The sequence below is a fragment of the Lepisma saccharinum genome, chromosome 3 (genome assembly GCF_977018435.1).
Source record: "Lepisma saccharinum chromosome 3, izLepSacc3.1, whole genome shotgun sequence".
Lineage (NCBI taxonomy): Eukaryota > Metazoa > Arthropoda > Insecta > Zygentoma > Lepismatidae > Lepisma > Lepisma saccharinum.
The window spans coordinates 119,513,261-119,530,783 of record NC_139231.1 but is presented as its reverse complement, the minus strand read 5'-3'; the positions used below and the strand labels follow the sequence as shown (position 1 = coordinate 119,530,783).

Here is a 17,523-nt window from a genome sequence, read left to right as displayed (position 1 = left end):
TTCTTTTATTATTTTACCTTATTACTTTGTCCTGAATATTATTGTCAACCTAGAAGTAGTTTTGAAAATACTATTGTACTCTGTCTTTAGAAGTTAACGTTTTTACAATCTACCCATATTACGTTAAAAAAATGTAGCAATCCTGGTATTTACATCACACTAACAATATAACACGTGACCTAAATGCAATATATGTAATATACAGACACAATATTTTCATCTTCTGTTCCAAAATAATAACAACTTTCAAAAGTTTTGGAGCAACTATAAAATAATATTGACTAGATTAAAAAAAAAAAAAATCTTATTCACTTTGTGATTGAGCCCCATGTTGGCTCGAAAACTACACTGTACTTGGTGTATGATTAGTCTTCACAAATATATTGTGAAGTAACTTGCTTAAATTACTCCTACATTTTCTCAAGACTTACCACAAAATTTATTAGATTCTTAATGCATATTGTTCAAAGCTCACCAATTGATCATTTGAGAAAATTTCTTTGAACTGACATGGAATTTTATTTTAGGTAATGATACACAATTTATTTCCACACTTCCACAGCTTTGACGATCATAACTCCACCCATACAAATTCTTGATCACTGGCAACTTACATTACAGAATTTTAAAAATGTTAATATTAATACTACATGTTGATCTTATTTCTCTTGTAGTCTACAGTTATTACAAGCATAAAAACTTAGTTTTTTGTTGTGACATTTCAGGAGAACACACGCTCCCTTCATCAGACATTTATACAGTTATAACAATGGTTAAAAGTTTTTAACAAAACAGAATCAGTTATACCAGGAGCGTATATTCGAGGCTATCTGCGAAGACCAGTGAATTTTAGATGAAGGTTAAAACAAGTAAAATCTGTAAGTTCACATTTTAGGTGTAAGTTCTTTGAAATGTGAAAAATTTTCTACTTACTTTCAACGCGTAAACAAGTAAAATGAACCATAATTAAAAATGTAAATTTGCCTTCAGAAAATATAACTATTAAAATTAAAACTATTATAACAGCACATCTGCTTCACACCTAGTCTTAAATTGATTGCTGGTTTCAATTTTGAAAACAAAAACATTAAAGAAGGAAGAACCTTCCCTCTTTCAGCACATTTTTTCCCCAATCTAACACTACAGTATGGTGAGATAGCCCGGATCTTGAACTCAGACACGCTACTGAGTTATACAATGGATGTTGTCAATGTTACATTGTTGTAATTATTATAACTGTATCTTTAATCAAACTAAAAATAAATGTCTGATGAAGGGAGTGTGTGTTCTGAAATGTCACAACAAAAAACTGTGTTTTCATGCTTGTAATAACCGTAGACTACAAGAGAAATAATTCTACAATGCAAGCAATGCGTACATACAAGAAAAATTATGTTCATCTTGCTTGCCAGATACAAGGAAGCCAAAGGAAACACAGCACAGTTAAAAATAAAAATTCTTGACATTTCATCAGCATTGTCAAGGATAAAATGGAAGTTAAAAAAACATTAAGGGCAGTTGTATTAACACTGCACTGCAAATTTACCATATGACTGTACCGAAGTTTTGTTTTAAAAATGCCAGTAGATTTCAATGTGACATTCAAAATATTGAACTATAATTTAAGATAGGAAGTCAGTTTTTGACACTCTTGCCTTCCTTAGAGATACTACAGATGCCAGAAAGGCACGGTCGAGTACCAGAACAATATTTTGCAACGTTAACACATCATTGATAGATCGGTATCAGATCAGCTATATGGTGCCTCTTTTTACATGTAAGCTTGCACTCAAAAATTAAGGTTAATTGTGAACCAAAGGAAAATGTAGAACACAAAAGTGGATTGCAGCTAATATTCTTGAATGTGATTTTTCAGATGAAGATTTATTTTATTTACTTACTTATTTATTTATTATTATTCTTGCAAGGTCATTCAGCAACTGACTAATTGACAGTAAAAAGTTTATTTTAAGTCCACTTTATGCTCAGATAGATTATCAGTATTTTGTATTTTTAAGTGTTATTTAGTGCCTCTCTTGGTTAAATGTGACAATGACCAGAGGCGACGAATAATAACTAGATGAAATTGATGGAGACATTTGTAGAGAAAGGCCTGAACCCAGGCTCAAACACAGAACCTTCAGTGGCAAGATTGAGGGTTCATCACTCAACGTGATTGGCCACCGAGGTGGCAGAACCTGACCTACAGTTTAAAGTGGATGAAATTGAGTTGTTATTTGAAATCCACTTTCTGCACAGATAGGCTAATCGGGACTCAACCAACAGTTTAAAGTGGGATCCGAACCATTATGTGCCTCCACAGGGAATCAAACCGGAGTTTAAAGTGGGGTCCAAACCAGTGTGCAGTGAGTGTCTCTCCCAGTAACTGAAGAACCCTTATTCAAGGATTTTAGCTTATGGATGGTGGTAAAAGCCTTCCTTGAGCTGCTCTGCTCCATGAATACCTATAGACTGAGAATATCCAACACTTTATACACACACTGACATCCTGAGGACATGTTGCAGTTATGTCCTTTACCACCTTCACATTGGTGCGAAATTGGTCTCTATTCTCCAATAGCAGCTTATGTTTTTGTGCGGACTATGACAACACATGTGTCAAAAGTAATACAGATTACTGAACATTTTCCTGAGCTCCTGTGCACCATCAAACATTTTTTCTTGATATCATTTTGAGCAGGGTACTGGAGCAAATAGCATTTTGTTCCCCTCCATTATAAGTTTTGTTCAGTGTGGCTCACTTAATTGGCCAATTTCTTTGCAGTCCCACAGGAAAATGGTTAGTGAAGAACATTAACCTTAATTACTTGAGCATGAGTGTTGATTCTTATTCTCCATTAACATTCAGGCATTTTGACCAATCTTTAGTGTGACATTTAACATTCCATTATCCTCCAAATATCGTAACATTGTCATGATAGGTTTTGCATGATGTTAACTAACATAGTCTTCACATCATGTTATGTCCAGATTTATTCATTCAAGATAACATAAAAATTGATAACATAAATGATAAAAATAAATAATATTGTAAAAAATAGAGAATCTAATACTGACAATTCTTTTAAAAGCACAACATAAATAATAAAAATAAATAATACAATAAAAATTAGAGAGTAAACCTAATATTGACAATTCTTGTAAAAGTATATCTATAAATCATTATTAGGACTGAGCCAATGTATTGGTGTCAGAAAGTACCATTCAAATTTAATCATCAATATCAGCTGATAATCTCATGGAGTCCGTGAAAATGCTGCACAACACTTTCACAGTGTCTAAATATCCTACAAATCATGTAGAACAAATGATGGGCAACATCATTGTGGGGAGAAATGTTTTTTTTTCTATTACATAATTCTCATATGAATTAATGCATATTTTGAAAAAGAACAGATAGACTGGCATGGCATACTTCCAACTAAAAACTACACTTGAAAATTTATAACTCTTCTGAATTACCTCAAATTGTTTCAATTTCCTTCACTATTGGTGGAGCAGTATCAACACTAAAATCATTGTTGGCTTGAATTTGCACCAGTTCAGTCCTAATTATTACACTAAAAAAAAGTATTCTTATGGTGGAGTAGTATCAAAAACAACACATGTCCTACTTTTGCCAAATACGTGAACTTTTACACATGGCTTTTGTTACATATGCTATACACACTACTACCTTTTGAATGTTAAATGCTAAAAGGACATCACATAATTTTACCTTTTTAAAAATCACATATAAGCAAACTAAAGGCCACCTTACAAATAATTCTTATCTTGAAGTATGGCTACAATCATTTGCTACAGCAGCTTTGAAAAAATATTTCATTCATCTACTTCAAGCACAACAGAAACATTGGTCAGAACAACAATACTTGTACAATAATGACTGGAAAGTATATGTATAAAAGTTAAAAATATATCACAATATTATCTCTTGCATAATGGATCAGCACATAATACCATAACATGCATAAAGAATGTATATCAAAAATATGTTCAGGAAGCAATAAATATTTTAGAATAGTTTTATCTAACGTGAATGGCAGTTTTTGTTCTCGCCATGCTTTTTCACCATCTCTGCAATGATATGATTGTAAAGCTTCATGTTGGAACGTTCTTGTTGCACACGCCATGGACTCTTCCCTCTCATCCGATCTGAACGGTGCTTCATCCCTGGGGTGTGAACAAGGAATGCTCTATCCAAGATGATGAATTTATAATTCAACAAACACATCTCGTACACCTGAAATAAAATCAAATTCTATTAATAGGCAACACATTAACAGCAATAGAAACAAAGTCCTAAGATAAAAAGTGGGCCTCCCTGATGGCGCAGCGGTAGCGCCGTAGCCTTGTAATCAAGGGGTCTCGGGTTCAATACCTGATGGAGGCACAAGTGGTTCGGATCCCACTTAAAACTGTAAGTCCAGTCCCGATTAGCCTTACTGTGCATAAAGTGGACTTAAAACACCAACTCAACTCAGCTCCTGAGATAAACAGGAATTTGTGATGGAGGGGGTGATGAATCGATTACACGTTTATTGACAAAGGCACATGAGGTGTTCTACTTCAGATATTTTCATAAATAAAGTTTGTTCTCTTAAATCTGTTTTAAACTGGTTCTCAAGGATACAGATACTTGAAAAATATTTTTAATTAAAAGTCATTCAAAATGTTAATATTATTGGTATCAGAGATTTGTTTCAAAATATTCAAGAACTACATCAGAATATCAAAACACCTCTTACATAATTACAAAATACAGCTTTTCCACACACTAATGGTGCAAAATAAATGGAAACTTCAAATTTTGCATAGTTTCCAGGATAATTAGACTCCATGAAAGTGTCGCGTGGCATTTTTGCACGAAAGACAAAAATGTCGGAAAAGTATTGGTAAACAAAATCCAACAGATAGTAATACATCAGCTTCTACACTTTGTTTCTCCAGTACAAATATCACTGTAATATGACATTTACCTGACTTCACAATGTCAGCAGGTCTTTTGGGAGGACAAAACCTGTAGCAATTGTCAATGTGCATGAGTATGATGTGTTGCAGTTAAAGCTCATTGTGAAATGCCTGGAGAATGATGCAGTCTACGTCTTTGTGGGGGGATTCGGGGCACAATGTAGTTTCTCCTGGAGTACTGTGTAAGGCCACTGATGTCAATACTGTTCATCCGTATCTGCTTATCCATGGCCTCCAGGCCACGTTACAGGGCTGTAATGGAGTCAATTGTCATTTTCCTAAACTGAACGAAATCCTCTCTTAGGTTCAGAACGGACTTGTGAAGCTCAGTATCATCTTGAATCTTGCCTACTTAGCAACCTATACCTGGAATGTTTGCATAGGTCTACCTATTTCATCCATTTTAGTCAGAAGTTACTACTAACTCATGGCTAGACAGATATAAGGAAATTTGTCATGCACCAAGGGAAGTTGATTTTAAAAGTGAAACTTACTTGTGTCATTTTGTCTTGCAATCCTTCCCACGACAGAAGCTCACTGTAAAGAGGTTCTTTGTTGGTTCCAATGAAAATAGGTTCCCATCGGTGGTAGGGATATTCCCTCTTCACAGCAACAAATGGCTGAAAAAACAAGTTGGGAAAAAAATAAATGCTATATATTTTTAGAACCATTAATTCTAATCACAATTTCATACATCATTTGGACTAACTCTACTCAACTCCATCAGCATTAGTCAGAATAAGGATGGCTTGTCTGTTTTCATTATGGGGTCATTTCATGTGAAATCAACAAGGTCCTCAACCTTACATTTTTTGATTCATTTGAAATTTTGCATACTGGAATAATACTGCACTAATAACGGAGTTGCCTATGGGATCGGACTTTTGAATCAACGTGTATTTATATTAACTTGGGATTTACACATTATATTTGTGTACGTTAATTCAAACAATATTGAATTTAATTTATGTTAGACTTTTACTTTTGAATATTAGGAACTTGTCTATCAAAATCTGATATAATGTATTACCTAACCTACTCCACCCTACCCTAACCTAAATGTAACGTAACTCCGGATCCCATTGGCATCCCATTTCTAAATTTTGTACAGTTATTGAGTAATAGTATATGTGTGACATATAATTTTTTGAAAAAAATTAAAAGACCTATTTTTGAGAAAATGGCTACAAAAGTTTTCTTTACACCACCTTCAATTGTTGTTTTACCCTGACACAGGCATGGTATATTGCGTGTGAAAGAGCTCTTCAAAACCTTTCTAATGCCGCCAGAATCACTTCTATAGGTGCCCTCGTTGCCGAAATATTGCAATGTTGGACAGAATATTCAAAATCGCACAGTTTGCAATGCTGTAATTTCGGAAATACAAAATATATGGATCTGCAACTTCGCATATTTTCCTACCTTAGGTGGCTCTTTTAGCATGCCAAATTTTGTTCATTTGACTTTTTCAAATTCAAATTCTTTATTTGCGTGGGCGAGGTTCAACCTGAGGCTTGATTTAGTTTATTTTACTTCACGTTTTGTGCCTCTTGGCTATTTGCGAAGATGGGGATGAATGATGAAATTGATGAATGGACTATCACAAACAACCAAGCCCGAGCGGGATTCGAACCCGGGACCCTTGGCATCGCAGCATTGATTTGACATGGAATGGCCCTATGTGAACTTCAATGAATGTATGCATTATTCATCATTTCACGTGTATCTGAACATAGATACATTACAATCTCTAAAAATACTAATATAGCATACCATCTCTGCCATCTAAACTACCTACTTCATAAAATACTGTAATGTACGATCAGCTGCAAAGATAACAGTAGGCAAATTGTCCATCACTAATTTTCTTCTGTCTTCTTCATTCCATGTGTTTTCAGGAAATGAAATTGTATCTGTGCTGGAGTAGAGGTTGACCTCTGCTTATTCGTGGCTTTTGTTTCAATTCTTGAACTGTTCATTGAGGAAAAACAGAATGAATGAACATGGTAGTGCACAATTTGCCTACTATTATATCCAATTATAACTTTATGTAAAAATGGTGGCACAACCAGGAATCAAACCTGGATATTTGAAATTCCATGCCTATGCTCCCTTCCCTGTAATTACTACAACTGGAAATTTTATACATAAAAATAGGCAACAAACAAAGTTTTAATCATATTTTGTGACTTAATTTCAATTCCTGAGTTAAGTGTTACGTTGCAATCATTATACTGGGTGATCTGTTTGAGATGTCATAAAAGTAAAGTGTTATATACCAAAACCATTCAAATTTATTACCTGTTGATGGTACATACATGCGTAGGAGAGTCACGGTTTTTGTATCCCAGCACATCAGCACTCAACAGGTACGCCATTGCGGGACACTGCACAGTTCATACCGCGCAGACATGTTGTGTCACGTGGCATGCAGCATTTCTGGAGTGATCTGTTGGAAAGCTGCTCTAATCTGCAATCGCAAGTCGGCTTCAGTCTGTGGTTTTTGTGCATACACCAATGAATTGACGTACCCCCACACAAAAAAGTTGGAGGCGTTAAGTCCGGGCTATTCGCAGGCAGGGTCCACCACGGCCACACCAGCAATCATTGAATATCTTTTTAAGATGATCCCGCACTATGAGAGCCCAATGTGGCGGAGCACCATCCTGTTGAAAGATAATGGTGTCCAGTATCCCAATTTTGCATACCATACGATGCACTCAGCACACTGTTGTGGCGTGACCACCATCTTCTCTCTCATGCACGCACGCTAGCGCCACCACCACAGAGCTGCAGATCGGGCAAATTTGCTTACTAGGCCTGCCTGTCTGGCGAGCGGGCGAGTAAAACTGTAGACCTGAGTTTTGAGACCCATCAAGCATCGAAAGCACATGGGTACCTGGAAGGCGTTGCAAGTCGATGCTCGCTTATCTTCAGCAAACCCTCATTCCGGTTTTGCACAGTCTCCAGATACGTGAGTCACGCAGTCACCAGTGACAACTTTTAGATTCTAAACTGGTCAAGGAGCACTTAAAATGTTCATCACGTTTTTATCAATTTGAAATTGCAGACATTTTTTCCTTGGTAGAAAACATTTGTATCACCCACACCCAGTGGCGGCAATTGGGTTCCAAAACTATGGGGCCAAGGTTCAAGAGTTGGGGGGGGGGGGGGGCAAGGACAGTTTAATTTCCCTTGGTACATAAGGTTAGCATGGTGCAAAAGTGGCAAAAAGTAGGGGGCAACTACCCCCTCTTGGCCCCACTCCTAATTGCCGCCACTGCTGACACCTGTAAAGGAGTACCAACCAAGTTTCGCAAAAAGTGCCTTCGTAAATATTTTGGAACTGTGTGTGACTGGTGGTTTTTCTACATTAAACATTTTTGGGGGAGCGCTCCCTTATGGCACAGTGTTGGCGTTGTCACCTTGTAATCAAGGGGGTTCGATACCCAGTCGAGGAATATGGTGGTTCGGATCCCACTTTAAACTGTAGGTCCAGTCCCAATTAGCCTTATTGTGCATAAAGTGACCAAATAATGAATCAATCAATTAAACAGATTTTCCCAATTCAATATCCGAATTAGTTGCTCAAGATCCCCCCCTGAACACTAAGGCACGCTGGTCCATAAAATGGAACATGAAATCAGAATTTGCACTTGGTTTGAGTTGCTGTTTTAAGTCCACTTTGTGCACAGTAAGGCTAATCGGGACTGGACCTACAGGTTAAAGTGGGATCCGAACCACTTGTACCTCCACCGGGTATCGAACCCGGGACCCCTTGATTACAAGGCAATGACGCTACCACTGCGCCATGGGGGAGGCCCGAAATCAGAATTTGCATTATAAAAGGTTTTTGAATATTGTCATCTCTTTCAACAAATCGTCTTTCGCTCATGTTGTTGTTAGTTATCTAGTTCTACAGACCGCATTGATACTAATACAATGCAAAATATAATTGTTAGCTTGTATCTTCATACTGGTGCAAATAACAGGCAATGCTATTTACACATTTCAACAAACAAACAACGTAAAAATGAAACCGTGAGAAGATTTACGATTTCAAGACCAGAAAAGTGACATAAAATGAACAAGACACACAAACCTATTTCAAGACCTTTGAAACAAATTTGATAAATATGTGATAGTTGGCTTGACAGTACAATGAAATGAATTGGGAAGTTACAAAATCTTAGGACAACCTCAAGCAGAAATTCAAATATTTCCATGCGTAGTGAAATACAATGGCCGTTGGCAACACTGACAGTAGTCCTCGCATCTACCTGCAAGAACTACATCGAGTCTCACAGGTCTTCTCAGGACCCAGGTAAAGAAAAAGCCTGGCAGGCATCGAGACCTGTGCACAGCTGTGACGTAAAGCCCGCATTCGTGATGTTGAACACCTGGGCTTGACATGCGTGTTGCATATTATTGTATGTGCACCTCCTCGCAGACGGGTTTTTTCTGGGTCTTGTGCAGGTCTCTAGCCACCACGTGGTTGGAAGTCTGCAAATCTCCGCTCACTCGAAACTTACGACCTTACTGCTTAGAGTATGGCAAACTGTTCAGAGATATGTAGATTAACCTTGTGCGTATAACACTTTACTTTTATGACATCCCAAACGAATCACCCGGTAGTACTGTCCCATTATCTTTGCTTATAAATTTAAGTCTTCTAGTGATGCCATATTTCTCAGATGGAAATTATCTGAAATGGATTGTCAAATTAGTCGTATTTATAATTTCATGTATGTAAAAGAGTATAAAACTGCACCATCGAAAAACATCATGAAAGTAGAAAAGCATCGAAAAACATCATGAAAGTAGAAAAGCATGTGATAGCCTTTCCAATGGGATTCATGACACGCAAATCCACAACATGCAAGAGCATTCCTCATAAAAATTAAACAAAGGTTTGCAAGTTATCAATCTTGTTCATGTATACATAAATGTCAAAAAATCCAGGTTCAAGTATGTACAAGCAAGTCATGTGGGGTGACAAAAATTCCATGATTTTTTAAGATAGTGTTTGCCACTATATGACCTATTACAAATGCATGTGTTCCAGGTTCGATAGCAAGTGGAGGCAGTTAGTGGTTTGAATCCCACTTTAAACTATATGTCCAGTCTCAATTGGCCTGTCTGTGCATAAAGTGGACTTAAAACTCAACAAGGAACAAATATGTGTAAACATGGCTTCAAGAGCATATATGATTAGGGCTGAGTCAATACTGATGTATCGGTATTAGTAAGTATCAGTTGATATTTTTGCACCGATACTAGCCTATACCACTGTTTTTGAGTCGCTAGAAGCATGGCCAAAACCATTTTTTTTTTTTCCATTTTCAAAGGATCGTTCACCTTTCCAACTTACCTTTGGTTTTGAAAAAGAAATGAAAAATAGTTGTGCATTTTTTAAATGAACCTGTGCCCAAGTTTCCATGAACAGCAAGTACACAAAGACACATACACACATCAAACTCGCACTTATACCTTTCACATGATATACCCTGATATGTGATGCATACAAAAGAAATAGACAAAAACACAATTTCTTACCTGAAGTACACCTTTGATTCCCTTTTTCTGGATCCATCTTACCAATCCCGGAAACTTTTGACAATGCATACACACCCATCGATGAAAGTACACTGCACGTTCTTTTTTGTACAAATCTACTAGAGATTCTTTATCAGCTGGAAAATGTTCACCTTTCTCTACTTCAAATATTGGCACCACGAATACAATTTTCAAATTCCTCATGTTCTTCTTGCTTTTTTTAACATGTGACATCATATGTATGAAGTCAGGAACCAAATTCTTGCTAGGTAGAAGTTCCACATCTGACACCATAACGTAGGTAGTTCTTGCACCAACACGAGCAACATTTCTTGCAACATTCACAGGATACGTGAGATTGTTTCTTGTGCGATATGTTCTGACTTTTGGTATATTATACGAACAAACCTGAGGCAATAGAAAATCAGACAGAAAAGGCCAGTCAATTTCTGGGGGATGAGTAACGGAAAATATTAGGTGAAAAGAAACTTTGTTCATGTTCTTGAAACAGCGACACATGTGCAGAATGATGGCTATTGCAAGTACAATATCTGTACCAGGGACGTATATGGAAACACTCAATGGACCATCCCATCTCTGAGCAAGGGCTACAATGTGATACAGATATTCTGGTGTTGCGTGTGTTGAATACGTAATGGCATCTCTACTACCATTCCATTTTCCTTCGATAAAGTTATGCACAACCCGGTATGGTCCTTCTTTGCCTAATTGAGGACTGTGTGCCACCTTGTAGTTATTCCAAATCCAATTTTTATCACGTGTTTTGTGGAATGTCAAGTTCTTAAAATTAACATTGCAGGCACTTGAAACATTAAGTAAAAACTTAAGTTGGCTTAAGAAATCTGTATTATTGTCTTTTGTAGGTGAAAAGGGACCACCGTTTTCCCTAACTACATCATTTACAGCATGTGAGAATCCATGGGTATATATGTCATAAGGACTATCTTCTACTTTGTACTTTAATAAAACTAATTCAGATACAAGAAACAAACAGAGAATTAGAAGAAAAATTTTAAACCATTTTGTTCTTGCTAAACGTCTTAATATAAATTTCATGTGCCGATACGTCATTCTCTCTTTTTTCAGAGAAAGAAAAATTGCACACTTTCATGGTGCTCATTGGAACACATGTGTCAGGTACCTCCTTGAAATGCACTTATCTTCAAGTGTTGAGGATCTTCAGAGTCCACCTGCAGTGTTAAGAAAGAACACAAATTGTTAAAATGCATTGAAAAGTTTTCCTATCGTACTGCAACTAGATTTATTGACAATAAGCCAATATGACTGTCAACTGCACAACTGCATCTAACAACAGTAAATATATCAAATTACTTGTTCCACAAACTGTATAATTTATACTGTTCAGAGCCTCCACCTGTGGTTCATTTTCCAGCCATTTTATAGAAGAATTTCTGTTTGGAAGTAGTAGTCTCAAGTATTTGAAATATGGAAAATTTTCCATTTTCTACAGAAAGTCTTTCCAATTTTAATCAAATCGTCACTCTGAAACTAAATTTGCTTAATTGATTTGTTTTATTTTACTTAACTTTTATGCAACTTTTGGCTAATTGGAAAGAGGAATTTTGTAATATCTAAACTAAATTCCATGGTGCAACAAGCTTCATCGTGCACTCTAAAAGCCTAGCCCAATAAAATAAAAGAGGAGAATTATTTGAAGTTTCTTGCTTTGCATCCATTTTCTGACCTTTTTTCACTGATGATGAGGAGACATACATACATACAACAGTCATACCCAGGCTAGGACTCAAACCTGAAACCTTTGGTATCGAGACTGTGGGGCGACCATTCAAACACACTTAGACGGACAGGAAGCAAGAAGACAAACACAAATGAGCAGTGATTAAATGGTCTTCCTCTCAAGCCACAGGAGAATGAACTTTTTCCCACTTGCCACCTACTCTGTATGTTAAAGCTAACATCAAGGGGGTGATGTTTGTTGAAGATATTTTACAAGTTCTCTAGTCATCAAGGGATGTGGGGGCAGGCATCTTCCCCTGCACCCTGAATCTGTCTGTACGAAATCCTAAATAAAAAAGTACAAATGCACACCTTTCAGTTGAAATGTCATTCTTTCCAGCTTTTTAAACATTCTACGCACTAATAATCAAGTGTCATTTTTTATACATTTGTAGAATTTAATGAAATGAACTTCTGTATTGAAAGCCTACGAATCTGACCATGGGAACAAAATTGGAACTTAGGGTAATATTAAGGGTACCAGTTCGTTATAACGGAGACACATTAAAATCGGATATTTTGTGTTTCGCATGGTTCGTACTTACCAATTGTGTATTGCGGAATATAGTTCAAGGTGCCATTATGCTTTTTACACAAAAACAAACACAATTTTTCACATAGAGAGTAGTTTTTGTTATTCCTTTTTTCGCTTCCCTAACACACAATATGGCAGGCATAGGTTGACTGCTGCTGTGGGTATGTAGTGTTTCCAACCTTCTTCACCGAAAAATACCTACTATCGTGTTTGTCACGTGTGCAAATTGTACATTATGCATGGGTAGCTGACGGATAGCCCCACAAAACATTTCCGATAAGGTTAAGTTAGGCAAGCATAGTTAAAAAAAGGGGGTGTTGGAAACACTAACAGGGGGTTACGTCATCACATCTGGTTCACGTACGAGAAGCAAATGAAAGCAATGGTAATTGTACGTCAGTGAGATATTCAGTGGTGAAGCTAAGGCATAAATACTGGGTAGGCTGAAAAATCTGCTTATTTTTTTTTATACAGTAGGTCCATGCATCGATTCTTGTTGGTCGAAAAAGTACCCATTACTCTTTCCTTGAAGCCTTGATCAATAGAAAATTCTTTAACCAGTTTTTTTTTTTTTTTTCAATGGTTTTTGTACTGAGACTGAGAGAACTTAATCTTTCATTTTTCATTGAATTACGGAGATAATTTTGTACTCTCTTGAGGGTGCTCATACTTCTTTCGGAGGAAGCTGTTGTAACAGGAAATGTCAAGACCAACTTCCTAAGTTGTGTTACTTCTTTGTAGATTGTTTGAAAGATCATTGCTAACTATGAATTTTAGAAGGTCTGCAGGAGGCAAATGCTTTTCTTCATCAGCATAGATATTCTTTCAATCATTTTCTAATCGTTCTTTGTTGAAAAATAGATATGTGGACAGAAGGTTATTTAATTTCATCACAGGAAAATGTAGTTTATATCCCCCCAAGCTATTTTGGTCTAGCAATTCAACAAATTTTATCTTTTCAAGATCTCCAAAACGTATTTCTATTTGTACAGTCAGTGTGTCCAAGATTTCGTAGGTTAAGCATCTGAGAGCCACGAAGTCTTGTTCATTTACATTTATTTCACTGCAAATCCTCTTCGAGTTTTCAACACATAATTTCACAGTATTATATTATTATAACATAAATACACTATGTGACACACACATAAACACATGCACGCATGCACTTGAAGTAAATTAACATTCAACAATGCAGCGCGTGAACGACGCACTTTACACAACAAGACTAGAAGCACAAAAGGTTGGTTCTGAGGCTAGCTGCTTTCACCCAACGAATCGCAGTCCCCTCCCCTTACACTCCCCTTCCACCTACGCAGAGCTCACGCTGTAGCTGCCTTTTAACGCGAGGCTTTTTGTCAAAAGCCTCACAGTTCGGACCGAACACGCTCTCCTCTTTCTCGATTGACTGACGAGATATCTGGAAGGATCGGCGGAACCAAACGTTCGGATTACATAGTTTAATTCGTTTTAACGAACTATGATGGTTACAGGGTACAAGAACATTTCAATTTCAACATTTTTTGGGTAGGCTAAGCCTCAAAAGCCTCATAGGAGCTTCGCCACTGGAGATATTTCTCTTTCCGGTCAAATAGATTCCACATGAAAGAAAATACCTCAACAAACGTTGGAAACCTTAGAGAAACTCATTTTCGTAAGTAGTTTCTTCTGTGAAAATGAAGAAATGTGTCTCAGATATACCGAACTGTTACCATATTAAGGCTGTAATAATGACCTACAAATTAAATCCATTTTCATAAGATGATTAGCTACGAATTACATGGTGCAAACTGTATTCAACAATCAGAAAAAGAGTGTATTTTGCATTAGAGAAAGAAAGAAGACTTGCTTCAAAACAATAATGATGGATACCAATATGTGCTAAAGTGGATTCATTGACTTATGAAATTTCCCAATCTTTCCAGCCACTTCCAACTCTAATTATGGTAACAGTTCCGAATGTTTAATGATTTTTCACAAGTTTTGCAGAAGTATTAGGAAGTTCTTTGTAATACTGAAAACTATTGTGGAAGTAAGTTCAAAGTTTGGAGAAACTGATAAGCACAGAAAGAAGCTTCACTAAGTAGTATTTACCAGAGAAATTATGAGTTGAAAAGTAGCTTACACTAGTGTCAGTGACTTGCAGCGAGCAGCCGTTCCCGGTTTCCAGTTGTCTAAGTCAGAGTTTTATTGGATACTAGGCTTCAAGAGGGTTTGTTTTCGAGGCTAGATGTTTTGTCATCAGGTGTTGGAAGCATTTAGGGACATTATTAAAATGTTAAGAGCCATAAACCTAACCTAAGAACAAAGCATTTATGGATGTTTTATAAACATTTGGAGCCCTAAACCTAAACAAGGAAAGTATTTAGCGGTCATACCACTTCGCACCTACATTCACGTGAAATAGATGACATCAGCAGTTCGTATCCAGGACAAGAGTAAAAGAATCGGTACTACTTTACTATACCTGAGACACCTGGGAATCATTTCTTTCGCACTTTTTTACATTGCTAACGTCCTATTCTGCATTCAGGAACACTTATTTAGGTGAAATAATTGAATTTGTTAGGAAAGTAATGTATATTTCTTACATTTACGAGTACTTACTGTTCTTGTTTATTTCCACACACAACATGGCGATAGCTTACCGTTGATCGTTCCTTGAGCCAGAAAAAACATTGACGTTAGCCCAAAAATTCACGATAGCCCCACAAACCATAACGGGGACGAGGTATGCCTACTAGGTTAGGTTAGGCCTGTTAGGTTTGGTTCCATTAGCACTCCTTTCGTTGAATTTAGCATATACGGACAATACGAGAGCGTATTGTGCTCTCGTGCAGAAAGCAAATGGCAGCAACAGCAATAGCGCGTCGGAAATAGATTTTCGTAGAAAACCACATGCATTCGCATTAAAATGGATCAAAACTACATTCCCGAACATCAACAACGCTACAGAAAATGATTTGCGTAAGTACGTTTTCCTGTAAATTAGAAGAAATCTGTCTCAGGTATAGTAAAGTGTTACCAAAGAATCGCAGCTCACAAACAAAAAATCATATAGGAATGTATGGAAGGGGAAAAATGTTCTCCAGACAAGACGTAGTAAGTACACTTATAGTCTAAAGTATGTGTTAAGACATAAATGAAAATAGAAGCATGTAAAAAAAATCCTGTTTACCAAATCCGGGTATATCATGGTTAATTTTGAATTAAACATTCGGAACTTGAACCCAAATTATATTCCTGCCCCAACACCCAGTCGCTTTTTGGTTTTCACGTTCCTAGGTTTCTGTGTAATCCACAGGTAATGATAATGCAGATGTGAGTGCAAGTTTTCCTGGTGCTGCTTTGACTAAAAGTTCAAAATACTCTCTTTATCAATATAAAAGTTAGACAAAAATGCTAAAACTTTGACTCATATTGTTCTAAATCTCGGTTTTCATATATGGTACGTACAGCAAACTTACAATTTATGGAGGCACGAAACAGAACATCATCGTTTACTCCAAGTATCTTAGAAGTAAAATTTAGATTACGTTGTATCAATATTTCATCACGGATGGTTTCATAGTCTTCAATTATTCAGATGGAATTCGGTCCCGTTTCCGTCATAGGTTCCAGACATAAATAAACTGTTCAATAGTGCATTAACTTTTATTGTATACAGCGTTATGTTCGACTTCCAAGAAAAGAAAAAAGGAGGTGAAATGTACGGAATAATTAAATGACTTAAACTATTAACAGGTGCCGTTTTTTATTGCTGAATTCGTAACATTCCTTCATTTTACATCCAAGGTGATTGTACCTTTGCGCTGTAAACACTATCCAATGACACTCCATCACAACGAGTATAGAAGGTTTGGAGGGACGGGAAACGTCGAAATCGATTTCCCCCTCCACTTGCCCTACAATTTTTGCTAGCAGCAGACACCACGCTTTCCAGAACCCACTGGTGGACGCGTTGGTACACAACTGATGCACGCTTTGCTTTTCCGTATTTCACTGCGGTGCACCAAAGCTTTCACCAGGTTAAACCATGACGTAATCAATTTACGGACATTATACCCGTTTGCACGAACATTGAACAAACTCGCGAGTTTGAAAATCCACAAGTCAGGGTAACACTCGACTTAGGATCATTTTGCATTGCACCAATATGAACGGCATTACAGCCCGCGCGAGTCATGAAACCCCGGCTTTACTGTTTACTCTGAAGCCCCGTCTAGTTGGCTGCACTTTTTAACACTGGTTATTCTGTAAGGCGTGTTGTGCTGATTCTTCTCTTAGCTCCAAAGGAAGAATTAAATATGCCTCGAAAGAACAACAGTGAACGTCGACCGTGTTTGGTTTGTGGGAGAAGTCAGCGAAACCATAGAATGGCGAAACTTACGAGTTTCGTTTCTTAATTTTCCGAAGGAATTGGACAGGTACGTACAGTAACACTTATCCCGTGTCAGTGCAATGCAGTGAAATAATTGACAAGGTTGTGTGTGTTTGTGTGGGTACCAGTTAGGATATAGTGAAAACATACTTAACTCGTTTATTTCCGAATTATTTACATTTGTACTTACCTTATATGCATAGCGGAACATTTTTCAACTTGGGATTATATTTTTTTGGTACTCATCTAATCTGATATTCCCCGGACAGATATCTTCATTTTT

At 37.0% G+C, this 17,523-nt stretch overlaps 1 protein-coding gene across 2 annotated transcripts; it reads right to left on the bottom strand.

Moving 5' to 3' along the window:
- Positions 1-1,036: 1,036 nt before the first annotated feature.
- LOC145985367 (beta-1,4-glucuronyltransferase 1-like) lies at positions 1,037-16,486 on the bottom strand. Of its 2 annotated transcripts, none has more exons than XM_083119313.1 (4): positions 16,327-16,486; positions 10,549-11,759; positions 5,487-5,612; positions 1,037-4,264 (listed from the first exon to the last, which is right to left on the bottom strand). In XM_083119313.1, the coding sequence occupies exons 2-4, from the start codon at positions 11,638-11,640 to the stop codon at positions 4,052-4,054; spliced, it is 1,431 nt and encodes a 476-aa protein (XP_082975439.1). In that variant the 5' UTR covers positions 11,641-11,759; positions 16,327-16,486; the 3' UTR covers positions 1,037-4,051. The 2 variants fall into 2 exon arrangements, with proteins under 2 accessions (XP_082975439.1, XP_082975440.1); XM_083119314.1 differs by lacking the exon at positions 16,327-16,486 and adding an exon at positions 14,985-15,096.
- Between the last annotated feature and the right edge of the window lie 1,037 nt (positions 16,487-17,523).

Excerpts from the sequence above, each read along its gene's own strand:
- LOC145985367 (XM_083119313.1), bottom strand. The coding sequence starts at position 11,640 with ATGACGTATCGGCACATGAAATTTATATTAAGACGTTTAGCAAGAACA. Across the intron at positions 5,613-10,548 it reads GAATCAAAGGTGTACTTCAG|CCATTTGTTGCTGTGAAGAG; the intron begins GTAAGAAATTGT and ends TTGTTTTTTCAG. Across the intron at positions 4,265-5,486 it reads TGCAAGACAAAATGACACAA|GTGTACGAGATGTGTTTGTT; the intron begins GTAAGTTTCACT and ends ATTTTATTTCAG.